The 22,837-nt window shown below is 40.9% G+C and overlaps 3 protein-coding genes across 12 annotated transcripts in view; 1 reads left to right on the top strand and 2 right to left on the bottom strand.

The window, feature by feature from the left end:
* Positions 1–13,935, bottom strand: part of rhobtb3 (Rho related BTB domain containing 3) — a gene marked incomplete at its 3' end in the record, with an annotated part of 24,980 nt that extends 11,045 nt beyond the window's left edge. Inside the window, exons 1-7 of the mRNA XM_079682613.1 lie at positions 13,546–13,935; positions 12,946–13,177; positions 11,972–12,164; positions 9,202–9,359; positions 8,836–8,944; positions 6,179–6,374; positions 5,890–6,086 (exon numbers count right to left, since the gene is read on the bottom strand). Of these exons, the coding sequence (XP_079538739.1) occupies positions 5,890–6,086; positions 6,179–6,374; positions 8,836–8,944; positions 9,202–9,359; positions 11,972–12,164; positions 12,946–13,177; positions 13,546–13,547 (1,087 nt within the window). The 5' untranslated portion in view covers positions 13,548–13,935. The remainder of the gene's footprint in view (positions 1–5,889; positions 6,087–6,178; positions 6,375–8,835; positions 8,945–9,201; positions 9,360–11,971; positions 12,165–12,945; positions 13,178–13,545) is intronic.
* Positions 13,172–22,837, top strand: nudt2 (nudix (nucleoside diphosphate linked moiety X)-type motif 2). Of its 9 annotated transcripts, none has more exons than XM_079682601.1 (4): positions 13,172–13,198; positions 21,117–21,202; positions 22,068–22,144; positions 22,256–22,837. In XM_079682601.1, exons 1-4 carry the CDS (start codon positions 13,187–13,189, stop codon positions 22,570–22,572), a joined length of 492 nt encoding a protein of 163 aa, XP_079538727.1. In that variant the 5' UTR covers positions 13,172–13,186; the 3' UTR covers positions 22,573–22,837. The 9 variants fall into 9 exon arrangements, with proteins under 9 accessions (XP_079538727.1, XP_079538726.1, XP_079538728.1 ...); XM_079682600.1 differs by lacking the exon at positions 13,172–13,198 and adding an exon at positions 13,947–14,018; XM_079682602.1 differs by lacking the exon at positions 13,172–13,198 and adding an exon at positions 21,850–21,902 and having other exon boundaries at positions 21,102–21,202; positions 22,021–22,144.
* On the bottom strand, positions 16,379–22,150 carry rfesd (Rieske (Fe-S) domain containing). Of its 2 annotated transcripts, none has more exons than XM_079682610.1 (5): positions 22,015–22,150; positions 19,989–20,159; positions 17,496–17,657; positions 17,167–17,201; positions 16,379–16,906 (listed from the first exon to the last, which is right to left on the bottom strand). In XM_079682610.1, exons 3-5 carry the CDS (start codon positions 17,638–17,640, stop codon positions 16,616–16,618), a joined length of 471 nt encoding a protein of 156 aa, XP_079538736.1. In that variant the 5' UTR covers positions 17,641–17,657; positions 19,989–20,159; positions 22,015–22,150; the 3' UTR covers positions 16,379–16,615. The 2 variants fall into 2 exon arrangements, with proteins under 2 accessions (XP_079538736.1, XP_079538735.1); XM_079682609.1 differs by having other exon boundaries at positions 17,496–17,654.

Here is a 22,837-nt window from a genome sequence, read left to right as displayed (position 1 = left end):
TCTCAGTGGGACACATAAACAGGCTGTTGAGGGGAAAGGGAGCTGGACCGGGCTGGATTTATCTCATCATTAGTTCATAATGACGGTATTTGGGCTGATAGACACCTCAGAGGCGGGGAGAGAGATTAGCTCAGGAGCTTTGGGGCTGACACATGATGCAGACAAACCCAACACAAAAATAAAAACACATGATGGAGTCAAACCCAACACAAAATAAAAACACATGATGGAGTCAAACCCAACACAAAATAAAAACACATGATGGAGTCAAACCCAACACAGAATAAAAACACATGATGGAGTCAAACCCAACACAAAATAAAAACACATGACGGAGACAAACCCAACATAGAATAAAAACACATGATGGAGTCAAACCCAACACAAAATAAAAACACATGACGGAGACAAACCCAACACAAAATAAAAACACATGATGGAGTCAAACCCAACACAAAATAAAAACACATGATGGAGTCAAACCCAACACAAAATAAAAACACATGATGGAGTCAAACCCAACACAAAATAAAAACACATGATGGAGTCAAACCCAACACAAAATAAAAACACATGATGGAGTCAAACCCAACACGAAATAAAAACACATGATGGAGTCAAACCCAACACAAAATAAAAACACATGATGGAGTCAAACCCAACACAAAATAAAAACACATGATGGAGTCAAACCCAACACAAAATAAAAACACATGATGGAGTCAAACCCAACACGAAATAAAAACACATGATGGAGTCAAACCCAACACAAAATAAAAACACATGATGGAGTCAAACCCAACACGAAATAAAAACACATGATGGAGTCAAACCCAAGAGGATACACTGGAATTACACTGGAAAAACATCATTTAATTCATTTATATTCTCACAAATATGTTTCTGTGGTTGTGTATTCCTTTGCAGTCAGCTACACAAACACATCAACACAAATGCTGACAGAATCGATTTTTGGGGAACAACCGCTGATTTCCTGTCTTTCCTAAACCTTTTCCATAACTACTGATAAATTACAACAACTGCTCTCTCGTCTAAATATAGCCAAGATGAGCACAATCACAGAAGGATTCATCTGACACACACATTGTATATGTACTAAACATACACACACACACACACACACACACACACACACACACACACACACACACACACACACACACACACACACACACACACACACACACACACACACACACACACACACACACACACACACACACACACACACACACACACACACACACACACACACACACACACACACACACACACACACACACACACACACACATTGTATATGTACTAAACATACACACACACACACACACACACACACACACACACACACACACACACACACACACACACACACACACATTGTATATGTACTAAACATACACACACACACACACACACACACACACACACACTATAGAACCCAAGTGACAAACTCAATAATTCAGCAGCTCACTACACAAAGAGACAGTCTCACAGAGTTAACATCACACAAGCTCAGCCACGGCCTCTGTGACTGTGTGAACACACTGCAGTGACAAAAAAACAAGCGCGGAATAATAACACGAGTGAGCGTTTATAGACATGATATTGTTATGGAAATGAGTTCTGCCAAGCCAATACAAATGAGCCACAGCTGACAAATGAGTGGAATTGAATTGCCTGCAGAAGAAATGCATCCCATCTTGAGGAATGCTGAGTGTGGCACGTTGTGGATTTGCTGCAAAATGAACGCTAAGTATTGGCTCACTGTGCAACCACACAGAATACACTGCATGTGAGGTCAGCTGCTTTAAACGTACAATCTGACCCACTATTTTGAAGGTTCAGCATAATTCTTTACACAAGAGTTAACAGAGTCTCCCCTGCAGTGTTTTCTGGAAACGTGACATTGGTATAATGCCTTGCACATGAATGCATTCCCCTTTCTCTCAGAGCCCCACACACACATTTACAGTATGCTCTAGTGCCCAGCTCTCCCGGCACCCAAACACTCTCACCTCCAGCATCTCAAGCACCTCCGGTCTCTCACCCTCACCTCCGTTTTTCCACCTTGCTCGCAAATGTCCACTCCTGTATGCTTCCTATCTTACCCTGAGAAAAAAGCCACTCCATGGAAGTGTATATGCGTGCATGAACACACACACACACACACACACACACACACACACACACACACTGCACACTCCGTCTTTCCATCGCTGGCTTTCTTATTTTTATTCATACAGTCACTCAGTCTAACCCTATAATCTTCTTCCCTTCACCAGCGCACACACACACACACACACTCAGCCTATGTGTGTCTGCCTCTGGTGTATATGAGTGTCGGACCAACAGTGTTGCTCACATACATGTTGAGAGGCGGCCATGAATCATATGTGAGCGCAGCGTTTTTGCCATTAGGGCTCCGGCAAGGCATGCAGACTGCACATGAAGCACTGCAGCCCCTGAGCTGCAGACCCAGAACATTTTCATTAAAGCACTGATGCTGCAAAGAATATCACAGGGATGTTTAAATAGGATTAATACGCCAATAGAGAACCTTTTCGCCAATAGAGAACTTTTTTTATGCAATTTGCAAATATTTTGGTTGCATGTTAAATACCTGCGTGTGCCTGGGAGTTCATAAAAGTTAATGTAACATAATGTTCATTTTACACCACAGAGTGAATCATTTATGAATGTAACTAACTGTGTCAGGTTCTATCAACAAATCTCATTAGCCGTTGCTTTGATGGAGGCTCTGCTAAGACGTCGCTCAGTGTTCCGATCCACGTGTCCATTGTGTTTAATGCCTGAGCTGGAGACAAAGGAAACAGGAGTGGCCTGGGGGCATCTAACTACAAGTAAGAAATCAGCATGAGATCACAGAATTACACGATGAATGATCAGAAACTAGATTAAAATACAACTGCCGCTTAAAATCAAGCACTTTCAATTGACTGATTTCTGTTCCTCACCAAAATGGAACATTGGACAGGATCCAATAGCATTCTGCTGCCAGGGGGACATTCATCATCACATCTAAATTATTGGAAAAACAGTAACTGCATCTGGAGGGGAATAGAAATCCCAGGCTGAATGTCTAGCTCTATCCATCCAGTTGTATTTAAAGCTATAATATATGACATTGAAATATTTTAGAAGCCTATCTAGACCTTTGTTTTTTTTATTTAGTTAGATTGTGTACATTATCCCAAATGCTTCCATCAGCTCTCAAAACTAAATAAATCTGTCATTTTTATCAAGCTAGCTATCCATTTCATTCGGTTGCTTGTAATGGGAAAATCCACTTTGCACATGTGTCCACAGGTTGGAAGCTGACATAAATGGACTTTTTGACCTAAATGATCCCTTTTTTCTTGTGACCGTATCCTAACAGTAATTTAAAAAAAAATGATATTTATCTTAAACCATGATTTTACCCCTTTTCATTCTATTGGCAACGTAAGGAAACATGTCCTAAAGGTGGGGTATGTCATTTATTTCAGAAACACTTTTTTTTATATTCCATGGAATGCTCTTAACATCCCGTTTTTATTAGTTCCAGAAAATAATTAAAGATGAGGTGAAGGCCAGACTGTATTTTGGGAGGAACAGCCTGCCCCATAGCGTAGGTAATCATTACATGTAATGTGATTAATTATCAGAGTAAGTAGTAACACCCATGCTGTTTCTTGAGTTGAGGAGAGGACTTCTGGGGATGAATCTTTCCCTGGTGAATACCTCCAAAACATCTGGATCTTAAGTTATCAGAGAAACAATCTGAGGAAACGTTAGACGCAGAGCAACCTCTGAGAGACACTGATTCTAACCGGAAACAGCTTTAGGGTAGGTGTGTATTGGAGAGGAGGAGATCTCTGCACATATTTCGTCTCCCTGTAAAAAAACGTCCAGAACGATGATCCCTGAAGGAATGCTAACCAGGAGAAGATGACTAATATAACAAAATGGTGTTGAAGACAACGTTCCCCGTGATCCCGGACTACATAATTGAGCCACCAAATGCTTTATTGTTTTGGTTGAGACTCCTAATGGCAGAGCATGTTGTGCGTTTTAACTCATGCAATATAATGTACAAGCAAAAGAACAAGCCAATACGATATTAAACTAATAATTAGTTATTAAAATAACAATGAATGCAAGTCAATGCCTTGTGGCATTTAGAAGCAGGAAGTGATTGATGATTGCAATGCAGAATGGGATGCATATCCTTTCCTAGAAATCATGTGGTGTGATGGGAGTTAACCGATGAGCCGGATTTCTCTGCACTAAGTGCATGTTGGCTGCTGTTTTGGAGACGGTGCTGAATTCTGATCTCCACCTCATTTGGCCCTTCCTGTACTTCAGATCCTGGTGCCAGAAAGTCGGGTTGAGCATCTTCTAGCAGGGATGGGAGGCTCCTCTGTGTTGTTGTGATTTAGGTTGCAACATCTTTTAATACAGTCAGAATTTGGCAGCCTCTCCCAGAATTCACTTCTGATTATCTAAGCCTATGTCATATTTCAAGTTTATACTTTGCAGTGCAATGTATTGATTTTTCTTTTTCTTTCACAGAGTGCTCTTTTTGACCCCAATGACCGAAAAAGTCGTAGAGATATTAATCTTTCTGTGGAGAGACTGATTTTAGCAGATCAGGAAAAAGCCTAAGAACCAGCTCCCAACCATAACACAACATAAAAAAAACATTAACCTGGAGAAACCAATCTCAAAAGTGCTTTCACAATGAAAAAATGCTACCTTAATAATAATGAAAAAGGCCTCTTCAATTATAATAAAACGTGTATGGTGGGGGGCTTGGATAATAACAATTTAAAACATAACAAAATGAAGCCTGCAGCATAAACGTTTACACAAATAGCACTTAAATTAGCCAAACGCAGGTAACAACGTGAAAATATTGAAATGTTAACTTGAGCTAGGTTTCAGAGTGCTTCAAATATCTGAGAAAATCTCAAACCGGCCTAAAAGCAGAATTGTGTGACAATATCTGCTCTAAGGGGGGTCTGCATTAAGTCGAGAAAGGACCCGAATGCTCTAGATGAATTGTTCTACCTCTCTAAGCCCTGAGGGCAGACCGCACCAGATGGATTGCCATAACATTTGACATGGATGACCACTCAGGCTCTTTTTGTCTTCAAAAAGAAAGAAGGTAATGCTTTGGTTTTGGACTGATACAAGACACTTACATTTGTCCTCTTTGGCTTTGGAAAATTATAATTTGGGGCATTATGTGACAAAAATGATTTATCAATAAAGAAAATAATCAGTACATTCATCTTTTAACTAACTTTTAGAGGAATCTCCATAGGGCAAATGTATCTAAAGCAAAAACAGAGTTAAAGGGGCCCTATTGTGCTTTTTGGGGTTTTACCTTTCCTATAGTGTGTTATATAGGTTTTTGTGCATGTAAAGGGTGTGCAGAGGCTAAAATCGAGAAGTTGACTCCCCCACACACCCCACTCCCTGAAAAACTTCCATTGGACTCCTTTGTTTATTCTGCAAAATAGGGACATCGCTATGCGCTTCTATTGGTTAGCGCTCCAACTCATCTTTAAACCGTTGACCAATCACAACAGAGCCAGCTAACCAATCAGATCAGACTGGGCTCTGGTTTCAGACAGAGGGTGAAAGCACAGGCAGTATGAGAAAAATAAAGACCTTTTTGAACATTAAAGCATGGAAACATGTCAATGTAGAGGCACAAAATACAAATATTAACATGAAAATTAGTATAATATGATTATGACCCCTTTAAATGGAAATGAGCATTTTCTGGGAAAGAAACAAAACATTTGTTTGTTTTTTTGCTCAGTTGAGTCTAGTGTGCTGTGTGTGTCTGTTATTTACCTCTATAAATGAACATGAGGGTCTCCCACAAGCACATACACAGGAGGGGGTCCTTCACCACCAGACGAGAGAGGCGTCCTGTCGAGTGCGCCTCTGATCGTGGCATGTCGTCAATGATCGCCCCATCCCAGTTGGAGAGCAGCGAGTTGGGGCCTCCATCGCGCTCTCTGCAAACACACCGCGACTGGGGGCGTTCCCTGTCCAATCAGAGGGCAACATTCAGGTGGTTTGCAGGTGGTGGAATAGTTTGCAGCACTCAATCGTGTGAACAAGCTAATGTGGCTCCTACCTGGTCTTGGGCCCAAGGAGCAGCTGTCTGAAGTACGGACTGACGGCACACAGAACCGCAGCGTGCGCCCATCCCAGCTCTTTCCCAGAGTCCCCGGCGTAGAAAGCCACATCGGCGAACTGCACACCGCGCTCCAACAACCACTGCATGTCCTGGGAGAAGCTGGACTCCTCCACTCGGATGGGGGGGAGACGTGCTGAAGGGAGGGAGGAGGAGGAAGTAAGGAGGGGAAGATGGATAGGATTATTGTGGTAATGAACAGTCAAAGCTGAAATTCAGCTCAGCTGCTTTTTCATGTTGGCGAAACCACCAGATATGTTATGTTCCAAGCTCTGAGAAAGTGTGGTATTTTGCACTTTTTGGTGTACTTGTTTCTCCTCAATCTACCTTGTCTTCGTCTCCTATTGTTATCACCTTTTTAGATGATGAATTTGGGTGAATGTAGTGACAGAGTTGTGATGCAGTGATAGTGACAGACAAAGTGCAGTGAGATATTTTAGTAAAGCAAGAAAGAACTAAAGGAGAGACCAATGTGAGGTTGTGCCATGCCATTCTGCTCAAGTTGGGAAAAAAAAGGCTTTCAGATATGTTTGTCTTTGCACTGATGACAGACTTATTTTTTCTTCCTTGTTTTAAACTCGGTGAAGAATAATAAACACAGAGTTCACAATCACTATTATTTTGATGATAACACTTTTTAAATTGAAGCAAAGCACATCTAAAAGCTTAAATAAGGTTTATGTTTAAAGGTCAAATGGGAAAAAGCTAGGCAACAGATAAATGATTTGCAGTGAACTATGTAGCAGTAAAACACTGCAATATAATTATTATGATTATTATTATAATAAAAATAAGGAGAAAAAACGTATAATGCACGTCTATTCATTTATTCCGTTTAATCAAAAGTGAAAAGGAATGAGCAGCGAGGGGAGGGGGCTTCACAAATCATTGTCCTATTACATTCTTATCCTTGCTCAACACACACTGCTCCCTTCTCTGTAGAACTCATTTCCTTTTTTTATGGCTGCTCAGATTTGGCCGTGAAAATTGTGCTGTTCCTGAGTCAGTGCACGTCATATTTAATGCAGGCCACAGCATAAGCAGAGTTAAGTAGTGTTGGACAGGCACGGATAAATCTGCCAGCACTTGCTGCCTTTCTGGCGGGACTCAAAGATGTCAGTCATGCGTCGGATACAGCTGGCCAGATCGATATTTAATAGCGTAGCTTGTGTTAAATAAGGAGGTTTCTTTTGTAAAAACTAACTGTATGACGAAAAGAACAGGCATGGCAGTAGTAGTCTAGTTGTAATGAAAGGAGACAGGAGTGTAGTTATGAATTTAGCACAACACAAACTACTGGACTCCCATTTTTTAAATTGATTGTACAACTAGATCTGTTTTTTTTCTTTTAATCAATTATTACACTCAGAAAGCTTTCAATTGTTCTAACATTCGTGAGCCAGGAATTTCAATTGTTTGCAGACTTAATCACACCGATTTTAGGCGATTGGGATAAAACATAAGTCTAAAGTCTTAAAAAAATAGAGCATTCAAATACAGGAAAAGCAACAGACATGCATCCGTCAAGCTCTCCATCTTGGTTTGTTTTAATATTTTGTAAAATAACCAACCTCGGTGCGTCTCTGCTGCTCGCTGTGTGAAATGTTCTTGATCATTTTTCACTGTGATCCTTTATCTCTTGTATTGATAAGAGTTTTGTGTTATCTGAGCAGTATGATTCAGTCTGCAGCTGCAAACTGACTGAAGAATGAAATATTTTTGACACACTTTGGCTTGTTCTGAATATAACTATACATGCAATCTGAAATTCTAACTTTCAAATAAAAAGATTAAAACTTAATTAGGGTTTGAACCATTTAGTTTAGGGAAAGTTTTGGATTATCAACTAAGCGTGTCACTCTCAGACATTCTCTAGTTGCAGCTTCTCAAAGAGAAAAATGTGTGAAATGTTCTTGTCTATATTCTGAATACCCCAAACATGATATAAGCATCTTCACCATTATTCATCTCAGAGATTGGCTCTGCTTTTAGACAGAAATAAAAGAAAATCAAATGTCATTTTGCATAAATCTTGCATAGCTGACATAAATATTTAACCTTAATAGGATGGACTAAAGTTAAAGACACATCCCCCTACATTAAGGATGCTACTGAATGAAGACGGCACCTTTAAAGACACGGTTAATAATTCATCTTAAAACCATAATCAATTAAAAAAAGCATGGTTAAAAGGTGCGTTAATAGGTAATCAACCCTGACAACTATCACTGCGATGCCTCAGAAAAACCCACTGTTGCTTAGAACAGCTCAGTCTTGAATTGATTCAAACGTCGTTGAATGAAAAGGAGTCTACCTAGCTCTTTGTCTCTCCCCTTGTTTTTCAGTGTGCTACAGAGGATATTGATCTGGATCAAATCCTTTGTGCTCAGCTTTTTTTATAGCTTTGTAAGCTGTAGGAGTAACAATCCAGTCAGTCCGACTAAATGCTCCAAAAAGACAGAAAACAATAAGTACTCAATTATTTTAAATACAAATACTAAAAAAGAAAAATGGCCGTTGGTCGTATTTCCTCATAGGGGTATCAAAATGAAATGCCAGTTAAAAGCAGTTTTGAGATACCATAGCATTCCTCTGACCTGGTTGCTCTAAGTGAGGAGGGCGAAGATCGTTCACTTTATTTCCTCTTCTCTTCTCCGGCCTCTCTTTGGCTTTGTGTTTCAGACATTGAATCATGAAGTACTCCAGCTGGGTAATGCAGAAATGCAAGCGTTAGTACAAATACAAGGTACCAAAATAGTGATGTCACGTCATCAACTCTTTGCTTTCTTCTTGAAGAAACCAACATAGCCACCTGTCCTTTTCTCCTCTACTCAGTTTACGAAGAAATGCAGAGTTTATGGAGTGTAACAGACAGGGAGAGTTGGAAGGTTTTAACACGCTTCTAAAGGGTTATTATCAGGGGATGTCGGGTGAAAAAGTAATGTCCTTATGTGACCACTCACCACGCTGCCGAAGTAGCGTCCCACAAAGACGTGGTTGAGAGAGGGCAGCTCGAGGTAGGTGGCCCCCAGGTCCCGGGACAGCTGCAGACCCTCACTGTGAGGCACACAGCTGCTCCAGTCGGACGCACACAGCGGACAGGTACACGGAGGGCCTTCATCTAGATTCAAAGAGCAGAGTTTATTCTACGATGAACCTTGCATGACTTGAGCAGTCAGTGCTGGAAATGCTTGTCACAAAATGAGCTGCACTGGGCCGTGAAATAAAGCCCATGCATGGTATCTAACTAAACTAACTACCAGATGTGCTTCAGATGGCAGCATTTGAAACCTTAATGTTGCTGTCCAAACAAGACATAGATGAAAATATGTTTCAAAGACAGAAATCAGACAAAGAATTGCACACTGAGCTAATATCTCTCGATACCTTTTTATCAGAGAATGTTTGAATGTTCAGACCATGTCTAGTTGACAACACCGTGAAGTATAAGGCCTATACTGTACATGGTTGTAGGACATTACTGGAGAATAAAGGTTTTTAAATTAAATATCAGCCAGAAATGGAAAATGTTTCCAACATGATTCCATGACATGTACCTCCATGTGGCAAACATGTGCATTTACTGGTTTCGGCAATCGAAAAAGGCCCAAGTTTGACAATATTGGCGTTTTGACGAAAATCCAATAGAGTGCGTCCCTAACTGTGTATAGTCCCAGTTATCACCCCGGTGGTTGTGATCTGCATGATTAAGAATCAATCCACTCCCAGAATGGACCAATCAGAGCAAAGCTGGGTAACAACCAGAGTTTGACCCTCGCCAAATGGACTAAAGAAATCAGCTGAATGTGTGAAACATGTCAGATTGAGAAATGCAGAATCAACACCATCACAACAATTCAGTAAAGTATTGTGTAAACAAACTATTGTGTAAATACGTTCCAGTGCTTAAACGGTCCTTCTAAACAGGAGAAACAAATAGATCCTATGTGTGACAGAACACAACTTGTCACTTACTTAATTCAAATAGAAAACTAATTTCTCAAAGCAGAACAGACGCCACAGCCTGTGCTTTCATGATGTGAACTAATAACGATCTCAAAAGGATATTTATTTTCTGAAAGATGGTTGTTTTCTGCTCTGTTGTTTGTTCCTGAAATATCATTAGGTTTTTCTTTGATTAAATACTGATGCATTTTGCACTTCCATTTCCACATGATTACTAATTCCAAAGAAAAACCAAAGAACTCTCTTACAACAATAGATCAAATAGATCATCTAACTAAATGAAATCTGCAGAGCGTGTGTGCAGCAGGACCATCCACACTGTGGCATGTGAGCATGGGGACCAAAGACACCAAATCAGACAACATTTGAAGGGATTAGCTTGAAGCAAAAAAAAGACAAGGAGGAGAGGGAGAGATTAAAAGGACAATGAGCGGGACATAGCTAAGTGCTGAGGCATTTGATCAATCATACAGCTAATAACCCACAGGCATGACATAGAGACGGACTGTGTGAGAGAGGGATGGAAAGCACAGTGTGTGTGAGCGGCTGACAGGCGGTGACTTGGCATACTAGTGGTATGTTTGTGTGTGTGTGTGTGTGTGTGTGTGTGTGTGTGTGTGTGTGTGTGTGTGTGTGCCCTTGGATAAATCTGTCTGCGCTCCTGCGTTCAGCACCGGTTTATTGGCTGTGCTAATGCACGTACAGAAGCGCTCTCTGCCACAGCTGTGCCTTAGGTGGTCTTAAGTCGAGCAGCGGGAAGCGCTCGGAGCTCAGCCGTCATTCTCTGCGATCATGAGGGGATAGAATGAAAATACTCACAGTAGTCAGCCACAAACAAAAAACACAAACAAAGGCTCTGGTCCACAGCTCCAGAGTCCCTCTCTTCCTCTCTATCTCTCTGGCAAAGACTTGACTTCCACTGTGATCATTCTGCAGCGGAGCTCTGACAGGTTCTGAAAGTATGCTGTGCAGATAAGCTAAAAATACTACCTGGTGCATTTGATGAGCGTCTGTACAGAATCTGGAATCAAGAAGGCTCAGTGTGAGTGTGTGTGTGTGTGTGTGTGTGTGTGTGTGTGTGTGTGTGTGTGTGTGTGTGTGTGTGTGTGTGTGTGTGTGTGTGTGTGTGTGTGTGTGTGTGTGTGTGTGTGTGTGTGTGTGTGTGTGTGTGTGTGTGTGTGTGTGTGTGTGTGTGTGTGTGTGTGTGTGTGTGTGTGTGTGTGTGTGTGTACAATCACATGCAGACACACTGAGGTACCAGCATACATGTTTGTAATGTGTGATGCATTAAGCTGCCGCTGGTAAAGCGTCTAATCGACAAGCTACTGTTGTGTTGCACTTTTCAGTGAAACCACAGCTGTACAAGTTCTTGTCTGCTTGCAGGGCTTTTTATGGTCATAAACGATCAACTTAGTTTCTTTCTTTGGTGTGTTTCCTGCAGGAAAGCGTGTGAGCTGACCGCCCAGAGGCAGCTAAGAGGAGATTTAATTGTGAGCATAGCCCCCACATCGCTGGAAGGACACACTAGAGGACGCAAGGCTCCAGCAGTGATCCCACTGACCAGGCAAGAAGAACATGGTATTGTCCTGCGATCAAACTCAATAACTCAGGCAGCGGCTTATCACCCCGCAAACACCAGTTTATCAAATGCAATGGCTGAGAGATAAGTCGTTTTGTTCCTGTACAACAATGCCTGTTTGAGGAGTCATTAGTTCTCAGAGCATTGTAGGCTAATCTCAACTTACTCAGAAATAAGAGAATACTCACCGTTTAGCCGTGCTCCAATAGCAACCAGGATGACCGGCACACCCCAGTGTCTCAGGAGAGGGCGGAGTCTCGGGGCGTAGCCGTTTCGGACCTGCTGGAAGGCCAGCTTATCGGTGACTGAATATTTAATGACCAGGATGTCTGCCTGCTCAAGAACTTTCCGGACACTGGCCCAATCACTGTCCAACAAGTCCTGCAAAGGCAAGAGGAGAACAGTTATGAACAAGGCAATATAGAAAATGGTCAGAATACCCAACCTTTACCATCATGCTTACCCTAAGCAACTCTAATCCTTCCCCTCTGAGTCTCCCTACGAATAAATACCTCAGTGTAACACTTGGGACTTTACCCCCAAGAACCTGCAAGGCTATAGCTGCTAACTGTAAACCAGCCTGAGCAGAAAAAAAGCTTCAAAAAAGCTTTCAGCGTTTTGAATACAAAACAAGGACAAAGAGCCATAGAATTGAGACTGACAGCCTTATAATAGGAAGTGTGTCTTTAAAAACAACACTCAGATTCATATTCCATTAAGAACACAAGTTTCTTTAATGTTTGTGTGTGTGCAGTGCATGTTAAAATAGCACCCTACTAAGAATAGAGTGATTTCTATAAAGCCTGCAATCAGAGCTGGAACTAGCAAGTGGCCTTGGAATTTGAAATGTTGTACAGCTTGTGAGAAATAGAGGCAGAGTGAGAAAGTAAATAGCATGTCATCAGAGTGACACTCTTTCACAATGACAATGATGTGACAAAATTAGACCTTTTGTATGGCGTGTTTTTCATTCTCTAACTGTCATGTGCAAAACGTGACTTGTTTAGTACCACACAAGCAGAAAGGTGTGAAAGAAACACCTACAAAGTAGATCTGATAGCATTTGCAAATCAAGAAAAAGACACATGAATGAGCAGGGCAATGATTCACACTGTATCAACCCATGCAAGAGGTCTCTTTTTCTCTTCTATGAGCATCTTACCCAGCTGGGGCAATCCCGGACCACCACAGTGACATCTCCAAACACAAGGGAGCTGTACTCCATGAAGGCCGGGTTGTGCATGCTACTCTCCAGGTCGCATGGTCCCACCAGAGCTCCATGGCCAAGGTAGCTCCACAGCAGGCCTCCCTGCAGCTGCCCCTGGCCCATGATCTCCTCCCCGGGCCCCACTCCTCCGGGGCACTCGCTGCCCAGAGCCACGATGTGGATGGACCTGTAAGCCATGTGGTTTGTTGTAAGTGACTTGAGTCAAGCTGCACATCACCATAATGGTGATCCAGATGTATAGCACTGAGGCAGAGGAGGCACCTCTGTTTGCTTAGGTCCTTATTATTCATGTCTATCACGGAGCCAGTGCATCACCGTTATGTCACTAACAATGACTGAGAAGAAGCTTTGCCAAGGCCCCTTATTACACCTGAGAGAGGGATTTATGGTTCAATAAATCACACACTTTGACACATATTTTCGGTGATGGATAATATCAAGCAGTGATACTGACAAGAATAAAGCATGCAACCCTACCAGGAAGCCCCCCTCTCCTCCCATGCCTTAATGAGTTGCCGCTCCAGAGAAACTTACATTGTGGTCACCGCGGTTTTCTGTTCACGCTATGGAGCCCGTTTCCCTCACAGTGCGTTTCCAGTCTGCAGTCGGCTTTTCCGCAATGAGCCGCGGCTCGGCTCCGTCCTTAATCCCTCTCATTGATGGCTGGCCCCCTGGGAGCACGGCTGCTGGGGAGTTTCACTGTCACTCGCATTTCCCCCCAGTTTTGTTATTCATTCATAAAAGGAAGAGCCCAATACCATCCCGAACCGACCGCAGAGGCGCACCGGACAGCCGGAGGAGCAGCAGCAGCAGCAGCAGCACGGTGTGTGTGGACAGCAGTGCCCATGGGCAGTCAATGCGCTAACACAAAAACAAGTTGTCAGACGGTGGGAAATACAATTAGCGACGAGGAGAGGGCAGCCTCGCGCCTCGGCGTCAAGACCATATGAATGACGTCGGCGGATAAAACAAAGTCCCACTGGCAAAAGAGCAACTGGAAAGAGAGGGTAAGGATAGAGAAAGAGAGAGAGCGGTCTCGCCTGACTCAGCAACACGCACGCGGACACAGACGTAGAAGCAGCGCGCGTCAACACACACAAACAACCTCGTGCAGTAGACATTCCGGAATTTTGATTTTTCGCTCAGTCAAACCTTTTAGTCGTATCATAGCTGGTTATTTCTCCTACAAATGATAGTACAACATGAGCTTCCTCGGGTGAATTCAATACAAAATCATGAGTCCAACAGTGGTAACTAAGCATGTAGCCTACTCAAGTACAATTTTTGAGGTAACTGTACTTTACTTTCAATTGTTTGCTCCTATCAGGGGTAAATATTGTTCTTTTACTCAATAACTTTTATGGAATACCTTAAGTTACTGTACATTTGGAATAATAATGGGAAATATTATCAACACATAAGACTTGAGCTACACCTGGAGTAACATTCACAAGCTACCCTGCAGTATAAAGCAATTAAAACTAGCTGCACCTTTACCAGCTTTGATAAACACATGAATACATCAATAATTACAATCAAAACATATCATATAATATTATTCAGAAATTGACTAATTTGCTAAATTAGTACTTTTCTGATACCAATACTTTTCTACTTTTACTTCAGAAAGATGTTCTTTTGCACTTTTACTGTAAGAGAGTATTCCTACTCAGTGGTAATTCTACTACAAGATCTGAGTACTTATTCCATCACTGTGTGCTAATAACTTTGTGACATACACTGAACTCATCCACATGAAAAGACACAAAAAGAATTGCTAAGATGCATAAGCATGAATGTCAACCATAGTGATAATACTGACAACCATAATGTGTAAGGAGAGAATTTGCTGATATAGCAAGAATATAAACTTGAACAGGCTTTAGGGGTGTTTTGTTTTTTGGTACTCCCTCTTGGAAAAACTCCAGGGTTTTCCGAGCTTTTTGAGAGGAAAAATAGCTCAAGCCTTAAAGGTTTTATCAGAGCCTCTCTTGTTGATAATCAGAATGAATAATGCAAGAGATAAAACCTGCAGAGAGTATGTAGGCCTTTGGTTTAAAAGACGTATTTAGTGCTACATGGTGTGCCTTATTCTCCCTCTGGAATAATATCCTCTAGTCCTGCTAAGCAGTTTCCCCCAGGTTTCCCCTGACAGTCTCTTTATCTTGACAAAGAGTCCTCCACTTGACCTATTGCAAATTACCATCTGCGCATAATAATACCTCCAGATTCTCAATTCAACTTTGCAGAAGTGCTCACCCCCTTGTTCCATGTAACCCAGTGCATTTCGTGATTGTATTCGATGCGTCACGTAGACAGAGGAGATTGCTGTAGGCCAGCTAGAGACCAGCAGCATGCATCATTCATGCACAGAAGAACATCATACACCCCTTAGCCTCACTGTGCTTGACCCATGGCCCTGTAGTTCTTCTTGGGTCATGTCAGGGTTACACTGCACCATGGCTTTTAAAAACAAAGAAATAATCTGGATGTGATTGTCTTGACTCTTTACATCAAATGCTCAACAAACTATCACAAAATTACTTTACACAGTTTGTTTTGTTTAGGATTTCTTTGCAACAAATTATGATTAATAATTTTATAATAATATAAATGTAAATTATTCGAATCAAAATCCCGTATTGTACCCATCATATGTCCAGATATAGTAGCAACAATTTTGACAGTTTTTTTAAAATCTGTTTCTTGCAGGGTTGCACATTTCCTGAAAAGGTTTTGAATCCCTTTAGTTATTCTTTAAGTACAACATTACTGCATCAGAACACAATCAGATTTTGAGATGATTCTGACATCATGACCATGTAAGGAAAAGTTTGACGTTTTGAGAAATACACTCACTTTACACTGGTTGTCTCGGCAAGAGTTAGAGGAGGATGTTGAATGTTCAAAACAAAACTGAGTTTCTGTTTGCAGCACGGAGCCCATGAGCCAGCCACTGTATACCTGACTGAAGCTGCTGTTAACAAACATTCAACAACCTCAGGGGTTGGTACAGCGTCCTCAGCAAAGTTATTTATTTTATTTGTTGCGTTTGCTCAAGGAATTATTTGCCAATGTACGGGAAAGATGTGACAAACGAAACCCATGCAGCCTGTGACCTGAGACTGGTGCTTTCTGATGTAATCTCAGGGAATGAACAGACATAGATATTACCAGAAATGGCCATCATATGATCTTTATATTTTACATTAATGATTTTCCACTTTAGGACATTATCGACCAGACTAAACCTTTTTATCTTATTGATTCATTCGCTGTATGCATAATACATGAGAGATATTGAAATGCAGAGGGATACACCAGTGTGGGTACGCATCTAGCTGCTCCATGCCACTATAGAATCAAATTCACTCGTGAAGAAAGTTTATTCTGTGAAATAAGTTGACACTGTCCACCTTAAAGATGGAACCTTATTTTTAAGTACAACATTTAAATATAATGTAAGCCACAAATACAAATGTAAACACTATGATCAAGATAAACAAGACCCAAGTAAAACTACTGTATCCGTCATTAAATATCTGACACCAAGTAGATTCATCATACAATAATTTAGAGCATCCATTGACTTCCGTCTTTTACACTATTTTGTTTTCTTCTTCTCAGCAGCCGCAGCTTTTTCCCTTTCCACCTTGCCCTTCTCTCCCTGGTAGAAGTCTGACTCGATGAAGCCTCTTTGCTCAGAAAGCTTGACATAGACATCCCCATTGTTCTCAGTGACCGTGTGAGTCCGCTGCTTCACACCCTTGGAGATCCATCTGAACACAGACGGCTTTTCCCTGAGGTCTCTGGCCTTGTAAATGCCCTCCCCTTGGGCCAGACAGATCTTGTACTTGTGGTTCGGACAAACTATGCACATCTTGCCGTCAAATTCCTGGAAGAGTGTTGACAGAAAACAGGTAAACAACCTTATGTTGGATTAATGCAGGTCATTTAAGTCATTCAACATTAGCATAACATTAATTTTATTCAGGTTTGATGTCTTAATTAAGGTAATAATATGTATTAGCCCAGCAGTCGCTTGCAAGGACTATAATGCAGATGGAATAGCTGGTAAAAGCATGACTGTGGCTCCTTAACCCTGGGTCAGACACAAAAACAACCTCTAATCTCTTTAATAAATATAAACTTCACCTCAATGTCTCCATTTTGCAGTGTTGCCCCAGCGTCTGTTGAGAAGGGGACAGGATCAGTGTATTGCAGAATAAGCAAACAGAGCACACACAATATTTTGCTGAGTGGACACATTTTAAAAGGTGAAATGTGCCTAATTGTTCTTTGGCTAAAAAAGCTATTTTAGCTCAGAGTTAAATCTCCAGGACTGTCTGGAAGCCAGCATGGGTAAACACCTTAGATTTAGACTGACTGTTGGTTGGATGAAGTTTAACAGCTAATTATATATCACCATCTCCCTCTCTAAGAATTAATTGTTTTGAGTCAAGCAAAAGAAAAACTGAACTCACGATAGCAGTAAGAGTCGATAGCATAGAAGTCGTTCTGGTGGTAGATGATCAATATGTCCCGCCCCTCTAGTGTTCTGAAAGAGCGCTTTGCTTCAATCAGTTCATCCTTCTTCCCCACAAGATAAGGCCCTCCTGTGGGCTCCATGGCTCTGTGAAAGGCTGCTTGGTAAGAATGCAAAAGAAAATATCACAAATTTGTATTTATAACAAATAAGCATGTTTTTATCTTAAAGGTCCCCTAGTATGCAAAATCCACTTTTTCATGTATTTTATACATAAATATGTGTCCCCCCGTGTAAAGAGATTCTGAAAGTGTCAAGAAAAAATATTCGCTCACTTTTTGTCCTGATCCATTTTATATAAAAAACCTGTCTGGAAATTAGCTGATCAGATTTTGGCCACTTTATGATGTCATAACGATTTTTTCTTGCTTGTGTAACCATTAGCCAATCACCAACCAAGGTAACCCCCCCTTATCACCTGAATCTCCTCCTAGAGCACCATTGTGTTCTTTTTAACCAAATATCTCTCAGAGGGGCATGGGGAGTGGCTCCTTATTTTCATCTAAAGTAAAAGATAGAGAATCAGCACTTTTGAAACAGGGCTGAAACGGAGGGGATTATGGGATGCTACAATGGATGATCTGTTTGGTATTTCGGGCCAAACACTTCAGAGACATGTTTTGTATATATCTGAGACCTATAATATATTGATGAAAAAGAGTAGGCTATAATAGGAGAACTTTAACCATATCACAATAATAGCAGTTACTATACCCCAAAGAAGGCCAATGGTGCAGCATGGCGTGTATTTCCGGGTCAGTACTTACATATAATAATAATTAATATAAATATTAGGCTTTTAGATTTGCCACTGGAATTATTGTGTTTTGGCACCTCACATCAGAGTTGTCATCTTAAATTAAGTACACTTGCCAAACATTCAGCTTGAAGACTCAGAGTAAAGACATCTATTGGCACATCAGATCTGCTCAGACCTGCAATACTAATTTTCTTATATATGCCTCATTACTGTATGAATAGTCGAACCATTGAAGCTGGGGGAGGTCAGTTTCTTTTTGGCAAGTCATTAGGGCAAAAATTGAATGATTACCTTTCAGTGTTACTATTGGAAATAAAGGTCCACGTGCCTTAAGATTGTGTAAGCCTGATTTAACGATAGCCTGCAGGAAGAGTTTATATTGAAGCCTCTTTTTTTTTAACAATAACAAAAATGCAAAGCAACCCAAAAAAAGAAGACCCCAATATATTCACAGCATTTCTGAGAAAGAAAATCATGCAAACAGTTTTAGCTGTTGCTCCCTTAGCTGCGGCTAACTTACGGCAACTCAATTATATGGTTGGTAGAAGGCAAATTGAACAACTAATAACCGTAGCAGTCATGGCTGGGCTGCAGCAGTCAGGCTAAACTTTTAAAGACAGGGAGAAAATGTATTGCTAATAGTTTAGCCTTGAGCTTAGCCATTAGCTGCTGTAAACTAGTTGTAGCAATGACCATGAGCCTTTGGTTTAGCTTTAGTAAGGTTTTTCACTATCTCTGAAACCCTATGCTGGTATTTTAGCTAACTAGAGACTCTAATCAAAGACAGTCATTTTGAAATGTCTTTACAGACTCAGACGTTTGCAAAGAAATCAGGATGGTAATTGTAATGGAATTGCTGCCATATAATGACATTAGGCTCTCAAACATGATGAATGAATCCTGATGTGTGTAAACACATTACTACAGGTTACTGTATGAAGCACATACGCATACTAAGACAGAGTGGGGAGAGCTGCAGGATGAGAACCAGTTTGCAGTTTATATAAAATATGCTCAAAGGTCACCATAAAATATTTGCCGAATAACTTGAAAAATAAACTGCCAACCACAGCTTTAAGTGAACCTTTCAGAGTAAAAGACTAAGGACAGCTCAAAGCTTTAGCATATCAAAATTGTATACATCCAAAGTTGAAGGATTTTTTTGCCAGTTGGGTGTTCCCCGAAACAAATCAAGTGCATAGTGATTACAGTAGGCTATGTATGACCTATATGAATGTCATTATTTTACAAAAGCATTGGTCACTTTAAAGTGAGTCTCAGACAGTCAGTTTACACAATTCTATCTGGATGCAGGGGAAGCTGACCCCAAATGTGAATCCTGTATAGCGGAGTGGAGTAATGAGCATTTCAGTGCAGCCTGAGTAAGCACAGTAGTAGGCAGTTAAAGTTACATGTCCTGAGGCATCTGGCTACAACGCAGGCAGCTATTATTGAGGAAGAGAAGCACAAATAATTGTTTATGTCAGGAAAACTACACATTTTTCATTACGTGTTCTCTGAGGGACTAGAGGATACATTTTTAGCAAATCCATCAAAGTTACATTGAGTTCTTGCATCCCATCTGTGTGTCTGTCTGATTATCCCTGTATCTATATATTTTTCACTTGACTTTAACAACAATTTTTATTTTGGGAGAATTTTTGTCTTTACCTTGAAACTCAACAGCGGTGTCTCATCCGTCAAGCCGAACAACCATACTGCTGTCAGCTCGGTGTGCAGGGAAGGAGGCCCCATCTCTATTATCTTCACACACAAGCAGTCTTCAGTTGGCCCTATCTACTCATGGGTACATTTCTTATCTGTCTCCCACAGGCACAGCAGCTAGATCATGGAGAAATATATGAGTTTATCATAAAGGCTTAGTTTGATCTGTCATTGAGTAACAGAATAAATGAATCTCTTCATTATTTTAATCATCGCCTGCACTTGATGTGTAGTAGTAGTAATAGCAGTAGTAGTAGTAGTAGTGGAAAGAAACTATGTACACCTACTCAGTACTCACTATTTTTGATTGATACAAGTACATTTTTAGCATATTTTCAGCAAAGATTTCCTTTTTTTGCTTCTTTATACTTTTACTGCACTATATATTAGAGGGGGAAATATTATTAAAATATAGGCTACATATGGCCTACATCTAATGCACCTTTAGCATTGTACAGGTAGTTACAAGTTATTTTTTACTTAAGTAAAAGTAGAAGTGCCAGAGTCTAGGAATACTCTGTTCAAACTAAAGGTCTTTCAGTAAAGGTTACTCAAGATAAAGTAGAAAAGTATTGGCATCAAAATATAATTAAAGTACTCATTCAAAAAAAATTGGTCAATTTCGGAATGATATATGATATGTGTTGATTATAACTATTGATGCATTAAAGTATTATCAAAGCTGGTAAAGGTGCAGCTTTAATCACGTTGTGTACTGCAGGGTAGCTTGTGTATCTACTCCAGGTGTAACTGAAGTATTTCTTAAGTGTTGATTATATTTCAAATTATTAATCCAAACCAGTAACTAAAGGTAGGCTACAAAATACATGTAGTGAAGTAAGAGTACACAATGTACCTCTGAATTGGGTACCAAGTAGCGCAACATTGAAATACTCAATTAAAGTAAGTATCTCACATTTGTACTTAAGTACAGTACTTGAGTTCATGTACATATTTACATAGCTCAGATTATTTTATTATATAGCCTACATATCTTTCATTACTGGCAGTGGCTACGAGTAGCCTATTGTCAAAGCAGTTTTACAAAGCGGAACTGTTTATTTCCGTTTTCAGAGAGGACCGGACACTATTCCAAGAGCACCGCTCAGCTCTGCAGTGTTGTCTGTCGGTGAGGAACAAACAACGCTTCACAGTGAACCGTAAGTAAAACACTGACATATTTTAAGTTAAGTCACTGAGATAGTCGTCAAACCAGCCATCTGTGTTCATTGACGGTAGAACAGCGAACATGTCTGTAGAGTTAGAACAGAAAGTGAAGCCTGCCGAGGTTTGACAACGAATCTGTGCCAGTGGAGAAGTGAGATAGGATACTATTGCATGTTATCAAATCTGATCATTGTTTTGGTCTGGTAAATAATCCCACTGTTGCAGCAGTGTTGGGTCTGTCTAGCTGTAAAATCAATCAATGAATCAGCACAAGTTACAACGTGCTAGCTAACGCCTGTTTGAAAAAAACATGTTCTACCACAGGTGGAATAAGTCACGTCACTGTTTGGAATCTCTCTGTTGCAAGTAAAATTCCTGCATTCATAAACATACCTAACCAAAGTGCCAGGGTAACAATTTTAAATATACTACCAAAAGTTTAAAACAATTAAAAAATATGTAGCTCTATATACACAGGATATGCATTGGTTTAACCAGTAAATTACACTTTTAACTACTCTACTTTTCCTTGCCAAACAGCATGTTGAACATTTGTCCATCTACCATTACAAGATTGTGAAAACGTAATAACCCATATTGCGTGTAATATTATTTTATAATGTAACAGTATCCCCCTCAGCAGTGATAAGGTCTTCCCTTGAAGAGTGGTGAGTCTAATATCTACGTTAACAGGTGAGCTCAGCTCCACGGACAAGGGGTTTGACTAAGTAGCTTTTTGCATTCTATAGGGGAATTCCATAATCAAACATAATGCGAAATTTGCTTGTTTGTGCATTTTTCAAACCGTGAGATGGCGCTGCGAGCCTGTGGCTTCATAGTGTTTCGTCGTCTCGCCAGTTGTGTCCCTCCAGACAACATCGAGTACCTCCTCCTGCAGACCTCTTATGGGCAGCACCACTGGACCCCACCCAAAGGTGTTTACAAGTCCAAAAAACCTACAGATTCCTCAAGTAGTTTGTAGAGACACTAATGAGCTAACTTTAAATGTTCTTTGTCTAAGTGACATCTAACCTGTTCTCCATCAGGTCATGTGGATCCGGGCGAGGACGACCTTACCACAGCCCTGAGGGAGACCAAGGAGGAGGCGGGGCTTGGAGAGGAGCAGCTGAAGGTTGTTGACGGCTTTTTGCAGGAGCTGCGCTACGAGGTGCGAGGCAAACCCAAAGAGGTGCTGTACTGGCTGGCCGAGCTGAGAGACACAGGAACAGCTGTGACTCTGTCTGACGAGCACCAGGACTACCGCTGGGCCCGGCTGGAGGAGGCCTGCACTCTGGCCCAGTACAAAGACCTGCAGGACACTCTGAGAGCAGCAAGCACACACCTGCAGGACAAAAAGCAATGAACCCAAATGTACACGCTGCAGAAGGGATGGTAAAAGAAGGGAAAGCATCTGCTGGTGTGAGGGACCTCAGAATTTGGTTTAGCAGAGCACCTAATGTAACAGAGTGTCTCTACTGTATAAGGTAACGCTGAGTATATTCTCTTTTTTATAAGACAAAGGTTAAATTGAAGAAAATATACAACATTACATGATTCTAAAATAAATTGGCTTCCCTAGTTTTGAATACATAAATGTGAACAAGTAAATAAACCATAACATAAAGCAA

Source organism: Notothenia rossii, assembly GCF_949606895.1.
Source record: "Notothenia rossii genome assembly, chromosome: 5".
NCBI lineage: Eukaryota > Metazoa > Chordata > Actinopteri > Perciformes > Nototheniidae > Notothenia > Notothenia rossii.
This window is presented reverse-complemented; position numbering and strand designations above follow the sequence as displayed.